At 38.5% G+C, this 17,689-nt stretch overlaps 1 protein-coding gene across 1 annotated transcript in view; it reads right to left on the minus strand.

The window, feature by feature from the left end:
• Positions 1 to 17,689, minus strand: part of LOC108714361 (LIM/homeobox protein Lhx4) — a 43,397-nt gene that overhangs the window by 3,441 nt on the left and 22,267 nt on the right. The window contains exons 2-5 of the mRNA XM_018258515.2: positions 14,134 to 14,305; positions 5,212 to 5,414; positions 4,579 to 4,733; positions 1,005 to 1,173 (exon numbers count right to left, since the gene is read on the minus strand). Of these exons, the coding sequence (XP_018114004.1) occupies positions 1,005 to 1,173; positions 4,579 to 4,733; positions 5,212 to 5,414; positions 14,134 to 14,305 (699 nt within the window). The remainder of the gene's footprint in view (positions 1 to 1,004; positions 1,174 to 4,578; positions 4,734 to 5,211; positions 5,415 to 14,133; positions 14,306 to 17,689) is intronic.

Below are 17,689 nucleotides of genomic sequence, written 5' to 3' on the forward strand. Positions count from 1 at the left end.
GCTTACTGCATATGCAACAGGGGACGTTCCACCCCCCACACCCCAAAGAGAGCTTTAATAAATAAATAAAACCATCTGCACACCCCTGGGTTAATTTATATCAGGAATTTAGTGCTGCCAAACTTCTGTTAAGGGCCACCATAAACCTTCTTTAGGGTTTGTACACTGGACACTGGGGCTGTTCTGTAAAAGCCTGTATTATGTTAAATTAAAGGCAAGGACTCTGAATTATAAGATGCTAAATATTCACTACAATAAAGTCATAAACCAGTTGATGGCTGAGCTAGAAACATGATTAATGCTCTTTCAGCATTCTTATATACCTGATAAATTGCATGGTTCATGGCTGTGTTTGACAAATGGACTAGAGGGAATACTGCCTTTATATTTACTGAGCCTGAAAAACTGATGTTGTAGCTATAATTGCCTGTATGCTCTTCAGAGTTAACTCTCCTAGCGCACTGAAATCAGGCTGATAGATAGAGGCTTCATTATAATATCCAGTCATTCAAATGATTATTTAATGCTAGGCTGCAAATTTAACCCAAAGCAAAGGAAGTAATTTTTTATTTAAATAAGAATAGAATTTCTGCACAGGCAGAGTAGATTTTTTTTTTTTGTGGGAGGCCTGACGCCATGTAACAACTGCAAGACCACTATCAGTTATCATGGGAAACCATGCAGTTTAATAAGTGTGGCCCCAGTTATTATTCTAACGCCCTATCAACTAATAAGAATTGAGGCTCCAATTAAAATAATGGAGAATTAAATTCTATATCTGGCCATGCCCCCGATCCACCCTAGCCACATCCTATTATGCCAAGAACACGTTATGATGCTCCCAAGAGCATCCCCAGGCAGTCCGGTTTTAGCCATGCAACTCAAGCAGTACTTTACCAGGGGATGCAAAATACCAGCTACACGACTTTCAAAGCATAATGTGCTGTTTTAGGCACAACATCCATTCTGTGAATGCATTTCTCAGTAAAATAGACCTCATTTACCTCTGTAGCTTAGTTCACTGTCACTCACGGCACAGTCCTCTGTAGAACTTTCTTTTTCTGACTTTCCCAGCCTTGATTTTCTCACACTCTTATAGAACTGACCCCAACGCTGCCGGCCTGCATCCTTCTTGAGACGTTTCTCCTTAGCTCGTCGGTTCTGAAACCAAACCTAAAATAAGTAGTAAGATAAGATTGGTGGAAGATACGAATGAGATAGGAATGAGAATGAAATACAGGCAGATATTTATATGCGAGGCCTGTCTAAACACTGAAGTCTTCCTTGGGAATGTGCTAATGAAAGAAACACAAGAAACCAATCTTTGTAATAATAATATTATAAAATATGCAATTATTAAAAGCCACAGTAAATGATCCACACTGTATCTATTGTTTATATAAAGGAGGATTATATAGGGGTGTGCTTGTGTATAATAGGTGGAATGTATGAACCAAGGTTTTTGTAGTCCCTGATCAATTTTGCCATGGCAGCAGCCGTGGTACAAATTACTGATTAAGGGTTACTGGGTTAATATTATATTTTCTCCAGTATTTTCTTTATGAATTTATTTTTGTATTAGTTTTTCTAATGCCTTGAGAACTGGCAATGGCCATAATCCAGGTATAAGATTAGTATAGAATAAACACCACTACATATACAGTTTTTGTATTAAAAAAATGGTTTGACCACATTATTCAAAGAAATCTCACACAGCCCTCATTAAACATTCACAGTGAGTCCTAAGCATTAAAATTCCCTCTCAGTGTCTGCCTGCAGTCCATGCATCCAATAAAATCATACACTGCATGCATTCAATAGCTTCTCCTTCCTCTTCATAATGCTACTCAACATTCTAGCATACCACAAAAAGGCTCTTCTTGTCTACATCTTTTTACACCAACAAAGCTGGCTACCTCTCCACTTTTACCCATTTACGGTTTCTTTACAATGTATCTAGAGATGTATACAGCAGTTAAAATAAATATTACAAAAATATAAATATTATAATTTGCTGTACTGGGGCACAGAATCTCAAAGCTCCACAGCAAATACCTTTAATGATAAACAGCAAATCAGGAGCAAATAGACGAGTTATTATTGTTTAAAGCTATGATTGAGTGATGTGGGCGAGACCATTGGAGATACAGGGAAGAAGAGAAATATATAGCAGAAAATATAATAACTTTACAATACTAGCATTTTTAAAGTTTGGCCCAGAATAGCATATATGGTGCGTGGGAGGTCCATAACAGTAAACCCAGCTTTAACCAGTATTTTGAGGTTATCTGTCACCAAAGCTACCTTTGCACAAGTTATACCACTGACCTAGTTTATTTTGCTCCTCCTCTATACCAGTCCCAGACCTATCAATTTTCCCATATATTTCAAGGGTCATCTCTATTTATACCCCCAATAGGGATGGAACAGAAATTGTTGTCTGGTTGTAACAGGGCATGGTCTAGGACTGGTCATGGCTGTCCAACTGGAGGCCTGCGGGCTGGAAGTGGTCCTCCAAAGGATTTTTATGACCCCCAGTCTGCTTTAGGGCTCCATAGATTTCATTGTATGAAATCATCATTTTACTGTAATTTTGGCCATCAAACACTCTGTGTGAGAATTGATCAGCCTGTGTAATAAGTTGGACAAAAGTGGTCTAGATGTAACAGGGTGTTGGTAAGACATAATGTGGCGTGGACAAAGAACATCCAGATTCATAGCCAAAGAGTTTGATGTTGTTAGGACTGTGACTGTCACTTTCCTCTCTTCCTACATTCACTCCAACTGAGGCACAAAGAATAAAACAGTCAAACCTTGATTTTACACTTTCCGGGGGATAGGGGGAAAAAAAACGTAAAATCCAGAAAACCGTATGTGAAATTTCGGTTTTTCTGGGATAAATGGTGTCAAATTAAGAAAAATGTGTTTTAAGAAAAATTGAAAAAATCCTGATGTAGAATGCAGGAAAACATACTTAAATTTGAGGAAATGCTCACAATGAAATTCATTAGAACATGAAAGGACTGTAAAAAAAAAATGTAAAAGCCAGAAACACCTAAAAAGGGGGTCATAAAATCAAGGTTTGACTGTATATGAAACCAGAGCTCACCACAGTCCTGTGGGATCTTTACTGAAATATATATCAAAAGGTGAAAGTAAAAGTTCACCCTTGATTAACACAGCTCTAAAAACTCTATAGAAATGAATATACAGAATAGTATAAGATACTGTAAACAGGGTGGGACTACAGTCCCAGCCCCCCTCCGACCCCCCCCCCCGATCCCCTACTGTGACGCGCCGAGTGTGCATGGCACGCCTGCGTGAAGGCGCCCCTCTGCGTTCCTGCGTGATGGAGCCGCTCGGTGCGCCTGTGTGAATGGCGCCACACGTGTGCGCATATGGTACTGCGAGGCGCCTAAAAGAACTTAAACTGTTAGAATGCGATCGGGTGAGGAGTCTGGCCCATTAAGGGTCGGGGTCCTTCGGGTTTTTTCCCGGTGTCTCGCCGGGCCAGTCCGACCCTGACTGTAAACTTCTTGTGGAAGTTGTTCTACTGTTACGTTTAGCCTTCACCTTTCCATATGGGATAGATTATGCTACATATGGAGGCACATTTATCAAAGGTCATATTTCGAAATCATGTGAGTTTTTAAAAACTCCCATAAACTCGAAATTCAATCAATTGAAATTTATTATAAAAAAATTAATTTCCAAAACACGGGTACATCAGATCGACCCAAAAACACGAATTGAAACTCGATTTTGAGGTTTTTTTCTCCGAAATACACTTGAATGTCAGGAAGGCTGCAAACAACTCCAAATTGGTCCCAGAACATCTCCCATTGACTAAAACAGCAATTAGGCAGGTTTTAGGTGGCGAATAGTCAAATTAAATTTCTTAAAGGGCCAGAGTATGACAAAAAAAAACTCGAATGGAATTTTAACAATTCCTTAGTCGAATTTGACAGTATTGGCCAGAAAAAAAACTCGAAAATTTTAATTTGAGATTCGAATTTTCAATTCGACCCTTGATAAATCTGGCCCTTAGTGCCTATTTATAAATGCAAGGGTAAGTGAAAAGCGCCAATTGAGGGTATGTAAACACTATTCACAAACGGGCACCTAGTACCAATGTGCTAGTTCAGCCTGCTTTGATGAACTGCACGGAAGGTGCTTACACATGTCCTGGGGAGGTGTTACTCCAGAGCTCACTTTGCAAGTTGCACCTAGTCACACAACTGACTTACATGACAGGGAGGGCATGTGTGAAGAAAATGACAACATTTATACACACATTTAGTAAGACAAAATGGGGAATCTCTAGCAATCAGACAACTACAATTGGGTTTCAGACTGCCTATCAATACTTTATGCAATGTCTTTGCCCTTAGGTGGGGACCCCACACTTTCTGCATTAGCATGGTTTCTCTTTGTATTAACTCCAGCCCTGTTGCTAGGGTCTTGGACTATGAAGAACACTTCGGTGAATCTACTGTGGTTTGTGCTGTGGCTGTTTCTTAATTCCAGTGGTAGCCTGACCTTTGTGGCACATCTAGTACATGAGTTTGAAGGGTATACCTGTACTACGCGCATGTCTAGTCCAGTCTCTGAAGAAAGTTGTTCTCTCACATGCCTCGCCGGTTTTGGAGAATTCTTGTAGGCATTTTTTAATGTCTCCAGCTGCTTGGCTGTTATTGTTGTACGAGGTCTTTTGGCCCCTCCTTCGGAGTCGTCTGAAGGAGGGAAATAGATAATTGTTTCTTTATTGTTTTATTTATGATTACTGGAGAAAATGTCAGAGTGAACCCAGTTGAAATTTTTGTTAATCAAAGCTGATTAAGAGCAGTAACATAAATTGCCTTATGTGCATAATGTTGGCTTAATCTGCATCATTTTTAGAAAGCATGCTATTTTTATTTGTAGGGCTCTTTGGCCTAACCTATAAATATATTATACCTAGGACAACAATGAAAACAATGGGATGCACACTGAATCGCTAGGAGTCTGTGTATTAAAGATGTGCAAACACATCATATAAGATCATAAATACTGGAGAAAATTAGGACTTTGCTAAAAGAGCAAGAAGAATGTTGGTATTGCTGCTCCTTGACAAATATGCGACAAAATAGCAGGTTCTAACTAAATCTAACTAAAAAAAACAAGTTCTAACTAAATCCATTTTAATCTAATGTTTATGTCTGATTATCTCACCATTCTGTTTGGCAGTCTCATAGTCCTCTTTACATACAAGCCGGCCATCCTCCATGAGGTAGAACTCGTCTCCTGTTGCCAGTTGCCTGCTGCAGATGATACAGGAGAAGCAGTGCAGATGATATACAAAGTCTTGCGCTTTGCGAACCACCTGAGTTGGGGGGATACCCTGTTGGCAAGCCGTGCACTTGGTGCCAAAACGCCTGAGGCAGAAAAGAGAAAGTAAAACATTATCCCATTATCCTTAGCCACTTTAGAGACTATTGTCTCCCTGACTCATTCTCCATTTCATCTGTTACTTGTGCATGTCCCTCTCCTGATTAGTGCAATCATTATATCAGATTCTTCACTCATTCTCCTTTTGTTTGGGCATCACACAATTCTCTTTTAGATCTATGATCTTCTCACCCTAAGGGCAGGTGCACACAGGCAGATTCGGGGAGATTTAGTTGCCTGGCGACTAATCGCCTCTTCTGCAGTGCGACAATCTCCTCGAACTGCCTTCCGCCTGCTATAATGAGAAAACGCCTGTGCCAATGCACTCTCGTCGCTTCAATTTCCGAAGAAGCCCGAAGTTTCCTCGTGAAACCTTGGCGCAGGTGTTTTCTCATTATAGCAGGGGGAAGGCAGTTCGAGGAGATTGTTGCCCTGCAGAAGAGGCGATTAGTCGCCGGGCGACTAAATCTCCCCGAATCTGCCCGTGTGCCCCTGCCCTTAGGGTGAGAAGATCATAGATGTAAAAGAGAATTGTGTAGTGCCAAACAGATCTCTCCCTGATATGCCCACCTTGAAGTGTGGGCCCTTGGGCCCAATGATCTGATCACAGGGCCACATAAACGAACCAATGTTGGTCCTTGATCTGATCTGTCGGGATTTTTAAACCCGCCTGATCGACAGCTGGCCAACTTTCAGCCAGATATCAATAAGGGAAGCTCATCAGATATATATATATATATATATATATATATATATATATATATATGTTATATATATATATATATATATAAATATATATATATATATATATATCACGTTCCGATGAGTATCCGCACTCCAATGCACTCTGGTATAGCTTCTCCAGCTGGGGTGCACGGTTAAAGTATATGTATTTGTATTCTCTGAAGAACCATCACTCCCATATATAAAAAATTTCAGTTTTTATTTCTGTTACATTCCTCAGTAATATATACACACACACATTCTCCACACTGGGGATAAACTAATGCTATGTCTGGCATTTCCCCCATTACTTTCTCTTTTATTGTAGATGCCGAAGTGATGCTGAAACAGTAGCTATCTTTAAAAGAAACATACATCTCATAATTCTCCCATTCAGTGCCTTGCATAAACTCCACTTTCCAATCAATTCCCCAGGACTTTGTATTGGTCTGCTCCGTCCTTTATTCCAACCATCCCTCGCCAAATCTTGTCACTTTATTCTGAACATTACTGCCAGAATTCGATCATTTCTCTTTCAATATGAGGACATTAATCTGATTCATTCCCTCATCATATCCTGACTTGACTGCTGTATCCATCCTGCAGACAGCACCCAAGATAATCCACCCATTCCACTGCTCTGTATTTCTCTTTATTTTCAACTGTTCTTATCTTGGGCATGTTACATCCTTCGGGTTAAACTTCAGGAATAAATGCAATGCATTTCCTCCATACATTTTGCCATGGAATAATTACTTTGCTTAAATTAATTTAGTTAATTTCCTCTCTCAGTAGAAGCCAGGTCACCAACCCTGTAAACTGTTACAGTTTGATACAATAGTTGCTGGGATTTATCAGTATAGCTGTGACAATTTTTATCCCCTGATGAAGCATTTTACCTAGCTTGAATCTAATTAGTTGAATGTTCAAGCTTAAAGGAGAATTCAACCCTTTAAGAAATAAACACGTACCCCCAGCCTAACTGCCCCCCCCAGGTAAATGCCCAATACTTTATACTTACTCCTCAGCACAGTTTCTGGCACCCGAGTTCTGAGTGGGAGATCGGCATGTCGGTGCATTCGCAGTTGGAGCAATTTGCCAGTTTGCGACAACTGCACATGTGCCGAAACTCTCGAAAATTGCCGAAGCGCTGAAAGAAGACGAAGACCCGGAACATGGTTGCCAGAAACTGTGCCGAGGGGATAAGTATAAAGTATGGGTCATTTCCCTGGGGGGCAGTTAGACTGGGGAGAAGAGGGAGGGGGGTCTACGTGGGTAGGGGGGTACTGGTTTATTTCTTAAAGGGTTGAATTCTCCTTTAAAGAGAAAAAAAAAATAACCTTTTTATTATCTATTACAATTTTTTCCTGAAAAGTATTTCCCTGATGCCTTTACATTATCTTTATTACTACCCTGTTCCTCTATGAGGGGGCTGCCATTTTTGTGCAGCAGTAGTCAGTTAGCATAAGAAACTGTAACTGACATGTTAAAGGACCAGTAACACCAAAAAATATAAGTGTTTTAAAGTAACGAAAATATCATGTAGTGTTGCCCTGCACTGGTAAACCTGATCTTTTTGCTTCAGAAACACTGCTATAGTTCATATAAACAAGCTGCTGTGTAGCAATGGTGAAAATTGAAAAAAAAGGCTATATTGTATAGGATAAATAGTGGATAACAGATACCACCATTAGGGCAGAGACACGTGGAGATTCAGGGAGATTTAGTCACATGGCAACAAATCGCCTTTTCTTCGGGCGAAGGATGTTCTACAGAGCTTATCTGCTGTGTAACTTTAACCTTTTCTCATTTGAATGGCTGCCCCCATTGCTACACAGCAGCTTATTTATATAAACAATAGTAGTGTTTCTGAAGCAAACACAGCAGTTTTACTAGTGCAGGGCAACACTTATTACTTTAAAACAATTTCATTTTTTTAAACAATGGATAGTCAGGTTGGCAAAACAGTCAGGTTTAGGAACTTCAAGTAACAATTACTTACAAAAGCAGAACTATCAGCAAAAACCGATCAACATGACCTATAGGTAACTTTTGATTTTGAATACCGTAATATTTTCAAAAGAAAACTTTTAGTGTCAGTATCATTTAATTGCAGAAAATTGTCTCTCTTCGCGGTTTCTTGCAACTAAGCCGGATCGCAGTGAATAATACATTTATAATACACAAAAGCCATGAATATCTTGTAAATTATATCCTTATGAACGGTGAGTAGTGATGTCATCAGTTATAAACGGTGAGTAGTGATGTCATTTCTGTCACATGACTCACTAAAATTTGTGTATTATAATTAATAAAGTACCCCCAGTTGTAAAATATGAGGATATTATAAGTTACCTCGGAGTTCCATGACCTGTATAAAAACACTCGGCCTTCGGCCTCGTGTTTTTATATGGTCATGAAACTCCTCGGTAACTTATAATATCCTTATATTTTACAAAAGGGGGTACTTTATTCACTATATTATATAATGGGAGATGCTTTGACTATTTTGACTCCATTTGGGAGATTTACAGGATCTATGCTGCTACATTATTTATTTAACACAAAGCTGGCCACAGATGCAAAGATAATATTGTACGAATCTTAATTTCGTACAATTTCAGATCATCCTGACATTTATCGTGCCATGGCCATTGGTCATTTAGTCCATCAGACAGGTTAGAAGATTTCTGTCAGCTAAAGATAATATCTCTGCATGTATTGCCTATCTGACAATATCAATGGGCGACTGTCACTACTATTTATATTTTCATATGATTGCTGTCTTTGAATTAATGGCCAGATTTTTAGTACTTTATTTAATCTGAATGGTTAGTTGTAGGTCAGGAGATTGCACCGCACAATCGTTCATCGGACATAAGGATATATCTGCAGATCTATGGCCATTTTAACACCCATCAGAATTGTTAATCCCATTGCAAACCCTATGAAGGGATTTACAAAAATTCTTTTCAGTGCTGCAATAAATCACTTTCAGTTTGTACCGTCAGTTAATAGAAATTAAATTGTTAATTCAAAATGGTATTCAGTATAAGTGGCCTATCATTGATAAATTTCCCCAAACATTGTAAAAGTGAGCTGCCCTTTAATCATTTCAATTTTAATATACACATATTTATATGCCATGTTTAAAGGGACACCAAACCTTCCCTTGCATTTGTTGAATAGAAGAAGTCAATTATAGCCCACCAAAAATATTTTCAAATCAGAGAGGTATTTTTTAAGGGTTTCTGTATTAGTAGAGGTGCCAAACTGTGCTCACGCCCATACTGAGGCCAATAAACCAAGCATAGTGAGTGCAATATTGCTGATCTGTGCATTCCAGTCTATTACTTATACCAGCAGCAAGGAAGAAGCTCAAATTTCAAACTTAAAACAAAGAAGTTGAAAAAAACGATGCAAAAACAATGAAGACCTATTGCAAACTGCCTTAGACTACAATTAGAAAACACTTTCTACATTGTTTATTCCCATATGTACATCCTTTTCAAATATATTAAACATACTCTTCCTCACTGTTGCTAGCATGAATATATTATATATTTATATTTGTCAAATACACTTGTCTTTGTGCCCATTTTCATACAGGGAACTGGCACATAATATTCTTGTGTTTGGAAATCATATTTGGCCAAACAACTGAACTATTATTATAAGTACAGCCACATGAGCACAATAAAGCATGTTTTCTATACAGGGATAAGGCAGAACTATGTCCAGTCAGTGGGCTGTGTCAGTTGTTTTTATGATCTGCTTCAAGTCTCAGCCCTAGTACTGTACAAAGATCACAGTTTATAACTGAAATATTTTCACCAAATAAAATGTGAACCTGTGTCAGGGCATGGGTAATCATCCATACAAGTAGAATTTCAATAGTTTGTGATTTCCTATCACTGAGAGAGAGAGAGAGAGAGAGAGAGAGAGAGAGGTATCTCCCTATGTATAGAAAAAATATTTCTCTTTATACTGAGTAAGAAAAAATAACTCTTTTTGGCACAATGGTAGCACAATCCATGCAAGTAAAAAATGTGGGCACTGCAAAAATAAAAACTGCCATTTATGCACACCTACAAAAATACATCCACTTGAATTATATGAATGTATGTATTTATTTATAAAGCACCACAAATATATGCATTGCTTTACAAGGTGATACACAAACCGGTATGTTTAAGTGCAAGGTGATACACAGTTGGGATAAGGTCCCTGCCCCAAAGAGCTTGTAATCTTACAATTCAATGCACACACTTTCTCTCTTGAGGGTTTGAGGCAGCTTGAAAGCTTTGCCCCTTTTGCTTTCTGCTCCATATGTCTTTCTTACAATCTTATTTTATTGTACATTTTCTTTAAATGGGTTAATCCATGCACACACCCGTCACTTTTATTTGCGTACAGTAACATATCCCTTTAATGCCCTACATGTTTTACTCCAGCCTAAAACACATGCCAGTGAATAGCATTAACCAGAAGTCATACCTGTGAGCGGCAAAATTTCCCCAAGATAAGTCACTATTGTGACCTGAAATGCTTATAGATTGCTAACTGCTCAGTGCCGAGTGCCTCTGGTTATTGGGTATAGTATAGGTGTGATATAAAGGAATAATCTGTGGATAGGAGGATGTGACTGTGATCAACCAGTACTGCTATAAATGGGGCATATTTCGTTTTTTTTATTTAGCCAAGAAAGACTGACAAATTGACCTGACAGCTATAATAAAGTTGATAAATGTCTGCCCCTCTATTGTACCCGGTTCTGCATTAGTTCACCAAGTGGTGTATTCTTACAAAGCACTACACTGACCGTTATGTTAATTTGAGGAATATATCTATAGTGAAGCATTCAGGGGGTGTTCTGCCCTCTCACCTATATACAAAAGCAGCAAATGGTACAACTCCCAGTACTAAGAAAAAACCCCAGGCCAAGCTCAGATTTGCCTTATGACACAGAATATTGAATGCATCCCTCACAGCTCGCCATGTGCTCCTCCTTCCCTAATGGTCACCTTGACCTCTAATCACAACTCTGTAAGGCTGAAGAGCAACAGATAGCTGCATGGCATGGCTTGTTGGGATATTTTAGATACAAAAAAGCATCAGTACAGCCTTGACAGTGCAATTCTAACTATGTAAAATATATCCTTGGAAATAACTGTGATAACAGAATTTAAAGCCCTAATACAAAGCAGGTTAGACCAGTTCTTACACTTGAGCAAAATATAAATCCAGAATTATAAATACGACTTGAAAATAATCCATGGTAAAAATATAAATTTTAGTGCTACTGTACCACAGGCTGGGGGGGAGGGCATACTTGAGAATTAATGAGAATTAAAACTTTATAAAATATTGTAACTTAAAACCTGAACCAAAAATACCCCATTTGATATGTTATAATTAAGGAAACTAAAATAGGAAAATCCTTGTGCATCAAAGAGAGTAGGGAGGGAGATGCAGATGATCACCTGTTGCTACGGTGCTTTCTTTTTTCTGTGCTATAAAATGTTCCTATTTTTACTACGTGCCAGCTGCAAAAGACCTTTCACTTGAATTACATTTTTATCGACTTTTGGTATGCAATAAGAACAGTGCTACAATTCACTAGATAAATACAAATAGCATTGAAATGCCTGAAGTAAAGTTGATTGTATACATAAGAAAATGGCAGATTGCAGTTTTAGGCAGACACATGGCTCCATTGAGTTTCCATGGCCACTTAACGTTTCCCAAGGTTTAAAAGTCAGGTGGGAAATACAATGGCAGAAATGAGTATCTTTATCTCTCCAGTTTGAATATGCAGCCTATTATTTCATGCATGAGAGCAAAATCATTGAGTTCCAGTTGAATATCTAATTAGACTTCATTTGGGCCAGGTAGAAGTTAACACTGCTGGTTGAGCACCACACCTGATGGTCTAGAATGGGCCCTCCCATTATCCAATGATTGACCCAAGGGCAAAACCCCTTAGTTATCATTCAAAAAGCATTTGTGTCTGGTGCATATCTGTAATCTGGTGCAAAGAGGGACGGAAGACTTAAATTATGAGGGTAGACTGTCAAGGTTGGGGTTGTTTTCTCTGGAAAAAAGGCGCTTGCGAGGGGACATGATTACACTTTACAAGTACATTAGAGGACATTATAGACAAATGGCAGGGGACCTTTTTACCCATAAAGTGGATCACCGTACCAGAGGCCACCCCTTTAGACTAGAAGAAAAGAACTTTCATTTGAAGCAACGTAGAGGGTTCTTCACAGTCAGGACAGTGAGGTTGTGGAATGCACTGCCGGGTGATGTTGTGATGGCTGATTCAGTTAATGCCTTTAAGAATGGCTTGGATGATTTTTTGGACAGACATAATATTAAAGGCTATTGTGATACTAAACTCTATAGTTAATATAGGTATGGGTATATAGAATTTTAATTAAAAGTAGGGAGGGGTGTGTGTATGGATGCTGGGTTTTCATTTGGAGGGGTTGAACTTGATGGACTTTGTCTTTTTTCAACCCAATTTAACTATGTAACTATGTAACTATGTAACTATAAATCAGAAATACAAGATTGTAGGAGAACTCCAATGATAACATACAAGCCTAAAATGGTCTGGGCAACTCACACTCTAGAACACATGTATTATAGGTAATTCTTTTTTCTAATACAGGTACACACATTTTAAAAAAAACTGGGGCTCATTTATAAACACTGGGCAAATTTGCACCTGGGCAGATACCCATAGCAACCAATCAGTGACTGGCTTTTTACAATGAAACAATAACATTAAACAATGAAAGCAAACATTTGATTGCCATGGGTTACTGGCCAGGTCCAAATTTGCCCCAGTGTTTATAAATGAGCCCCCAGTGATTTATGATCATAATATAGCTAAGCTATAAAAACTGGGTAAATGGATAGGCTGTGCAAAATAAAGGCTGGGGTGACTGGATGTCTAACAGAACAGAACACTACTTCCTGTTTTTCAGCTCTCTTGGTTTCCACTGACTTGGTCAGTAACCAATCAGTGACTTGAGGGGGGGGCACATGGGCCATAACTGTTGCGTTTGAATCTGAGAACCCCCTACCATGGCCCTTAAATGGTGGCATAATGCATGTCAGTAGACACTTTTCCCAAGATTATGAAAATGAATTACTTGTTGTATGATACCAGTCTTTGTTTTTTGTGTGTTTAGAACTGGACTTCCCTCTGGACCTGCCCTTATTATCATGTACAGTAACTCGCCCTCCCTTATTCTTTTATTCATGAATTCGATTTCTTTATACTCTGCTAATTTTTATGGCAGATATTTTACATTAGCAGACTAGTACACTACAGGTTTTTTTATTTTTTTAGCTTGTGGGGAGCATATTTAGACCAGTTACATTTGAAAGCATTTGCCGCATTTCTCTCAGCCCCAAATTTCTAGTATTTCCTTTACCAAGATACAGATCAGCTGTGAGCTGTAAGAAAAAGAAACCAAACATGGCTTTTCTTCAATAATTGCAAAGTTGAAGCATCTCTCCCTTAGTGCTGGTTCCACGTATTTTCTGCTCTGAGGTCTAAAACAGCCTCAAATCTAAAATGACACAGGGATTATACAGTTCACCTAGTAGGATATCAAATACAGCACTTCAGTGAGCAATCAGATACAGCAGTTAGGAGAAACAAATACAATGGATGGAGAATAAAACATGTGTGACATCTATTTCAGTTTAAATGAAAAAAGAAGAAAACAAGAACTAATATATGCATCCATTTTTATTAATTAGGCTTCTCAAAAGAAGAACTTCAAATCACATCTGAATCAGTCATTTAAAGTTAATTTTGGTTCAATTTACACACCAGTATCCAAATATAATCATTTCCACAATGCATATTGCTAACAAATCTCCTATTATGTTACCATTCTGGATTTTTTAGGACAATAACTGAGAGCATGGTAATTTTACATCTGAGCTGTGATTAGTACTTACTTAAAGAAGTCTTCTTTGCAGTAAACATTTCCAGCACGGCAGAAACAGCGCTCAGCCAGTGGTACCTGACACTCACAGCATTTTAGGCAGGTGCTGTGCCAGTGACGATCTAGGACCTTCAGGATAAATTTGTCCAGAATGTGCTCATTACATCCAGAGCAGTGTGGGATCTCTGCATGGAAAACAATTAGAGGTAACAAATTAGTTTTATAGGCTAAGATTAATAGTAGGATAATTATACATTATAATAGAGAATGACAGCCTGACAAAGTACTCGCCTAGAAATGTTTTGTACAGGTGTAGGATCCATTATCCAGAATGCTTGGGACCTGGGGCTTACTGGATAAAAGGGTCTTTTCACAATTTGTATCACCATACTTTAAGGGGGTTATTTACTAAAATCAGAATTTATCTCATATTTTATTTTAAAAAAACATAAATCCATTAAGGAAAGCAGGAAGGAGAAATCGAGCACCGCACGATGGATCACTGGATCACCTTTACTGAAGAGGAGCGCAAGTTTGGTAAGTTATTTCTTAATAAAGACTTAGCAATTTAAAACTTTAATATGTCTTTGTGGTTTTTTTTGTTCTACACTAACTGATTTTTTAATAAAAGAAAATTGATGTTACTGGTCCTTTAATAAAATAACCTGAATTAATCGGATAACTAAAAACTTGATAAAATTGAGCGAAACCCCAATTGATCTAATTATATGGGATTTTTTCAAGAATTGCTAATTTTTTTCAAGTTTTTGCCCAAAAAAACACGAAAAAGGTGCATGCATCAGAATTTGTCCTTGTAATTTCCCATATTTCTTATTTTGCTTAGTGCCTGTGAATTAAAATATCTGATTATTAGCTTAGGGTTTAGGGAGTGGGCTGCATGTCAGGATAAACAGAAATTGAGGCCATATCTGCCAAATCTAACATTTGTTATATAAAAGGAAACAATTATAGACCTTCATGTTGCAAGACTATTTAAGTGAGTTTCCGTCCACCAACGAGCCATCAAAGTTATCGAGTGAATACGCTTTTTTAAAATGTATGGAGCAATCAAATTGTTACTAAAGTTAGAATATTACTAACGTTAGTTATAGTTTACTAAAGAACAGCTATATGTAAAATGTTGCCTGACAGTAAAGTAAATAGTTAAGCAACATTCTGCATATTTGTGTAACCATCAAAACTGACTGTCGCATTCATCTGTATTGCTATTTAATGCAGATGCCTCAATCCAGCATTTGATGTGAAAAATGTATCTTGGAATGCAGTGATGACTTTATTGTGAATGCAGATCAGTGCAGCACCTTTATTTGTATGTTTCCATGTTTACAGGAGTAATCTTGCAAGCTACTTACATGGGTTTACAGTTTTCAAAGTATGGGTTAGATCAAACAGGAAAAACCTTCTGCTGTCTAGAGGTTCCTTCTTAAATCTTAATGGCACTTTGATAGCTGTATGGTCTAAAAGTGGTGTAAGGTGAATAAAACACGTTGCCTCATCACTCATTTTTTTCAGGAAAACAACAAAAAAATGGCAGATATGTATCAAACGTATACATAATGGATATTCTGGTGGTTATTGCACATCAATAACTATTAGCTACAATAAGAATCTGTGTGAATGTGAGTCTACGGAGAAAAGTCCCAATAACTACGCTGTTTATAATTAATCAGATGTTTAATAAGGTGTGATGATTTTACCTATGGTCTGGAGATGAGTGATCTGTGAAAAAGGCCCAGGAGTGCGCTGCTTCCAACGATAGAGTTGCTCACACCTGCCCCATTTATTATAAAAGTAACATTTATTAACTGTCCATAAGAACTAAAGTTTTGTGACAGGCCACCAATGACTGCCGTTATACAATTTGTTTTTGGCTCAGAGATATAGGCAAGGACTAGAGTACCATGGCATCAGGCTAAATGTAAATAATTTGTCGAGATCAAAGGGACTCATTACTTTAGCACAAAAACCCATGATATACTGCCAGGATCATTGAGATTAATTACTCACCAAAGTAAGCAACTGTTCATAATACAATAGTCTGACTTGTGATTTTAGAGACTGCAACCATGTCACTTTGTTGTATCTTACAGCAGACCATTTTTGCTTAGATCTAACTACTGGTGGTCACAAGTGGTACCCAAACATAAAAATACTCTTTACCTGATGTTGCAGATGCATTGTAGGCTGAATCAGGCTTATCCAAAGATGCAGCACTAAAGCTAAGGACTGGGTCACCCATTGGACCAGTGATATAACAGCAGCAGCAGCAGCAGACCTCAAATAAGTCATTCTCAGCTGTATTTCTGTCTGGCCTTATCAATATCTGACTTAGGCCTGATGAGATATTCAGTGGGAAATCATTGTTTTGGTCCCATACATGGGACATTATAACTGTATGATCAATTTGTGATTGGATGGAGACAACAACTGGCTACAAATGACCATTTCCAAACGAATGTGTAAACCTGTGCATTAGAGACATGTATAATACATAGAATGCAATATTTTGCCTCTCCGTTAACATATGGACCTGATATAAAAAAAAATTCTGGGATAATTGATAGATCAGGATAAAAGCAATCCTTGTGGTAGATCTGCTTATGCAGAGATTAGGAATTAAAGTGTAGCATTAAACATAATGGCTTGTTAACAGAAAGAAATTCCATATGGGGAGTAAGTGTTTTTTTATTTGTTCCATTAGCGACAGAGGGGTCAGGCAGGGGCCACACAGGGTGAAGGCCTAATTGTACAGGAGCCTGTGACCTGATAGTTTGTCAGGCAGTACAATAGGCTTCTCCACCTCCCTTCCCACTATCTGCACCTTCAGATGATGTCAATTCCAGTTATATTGCAGCCAGAAGACAGAAGGTCAACTTAAATTATTGTTCTGGCTCAAATCAGTTTGTGGGTCACAGTGGGAACACCCATATGGGTAAAACAAAATGTATTAGTGGCCCCAGTAACCTTCAGTTGTGCCTTTTACTTCATGTCACTGGGGCCCTCCACGGTATCCAACCAATTGGCCCACAGGACAAATGGATTGATGCTGTAGGACTGGGCACACACTTAAATGGACATATTTTATTGCTTAAACTGCAGTAAGTGAAGAAGCTCTGTAACTCCACTCACTCATTTGTCAATGCATCATGCACCCACTGCAACACACCATACACCCACTGCAACACACCATACACCCACTGCAACACACCATACACCCACTGCAACACACCATACACCCACTGCAACACACCATACACCCACTGCAACACACCATACACCCACTGCAACACACCATACACCCACTGCAACACACCATACACCCACTGCAACACACCATACACCCACTGCAACACACTTTACACCCACTGCAACACACCATACACCCACTGCAACACACCATACACCCACTGCAACACACTTTACACCCACTGCAACACACCATACACCCACTGCAACACGCCATGCACCCACTGACGTGTCCTCTGTAGTCTATTAAAACTAACCCCTGAGATGATATACATGCTAAGATGGTCAAACAGTATGTGGTT

The sequence above is a fragment of the Xenopus laevis genome, chromosome 4L (assembly GCF_017654675.1).
Source record: "Xenopus laevis strain J_2021 chromosome 4L, Xenopus_laevis_v10.1, whole genome shotgun sequence".
Taxonomy (NCBI): domain Eukaryota; kingdom Metazoa; phylum Chordata; class Amphibia; order Anura; family Pipidae; genus Xenopus; species Xenopus laevis.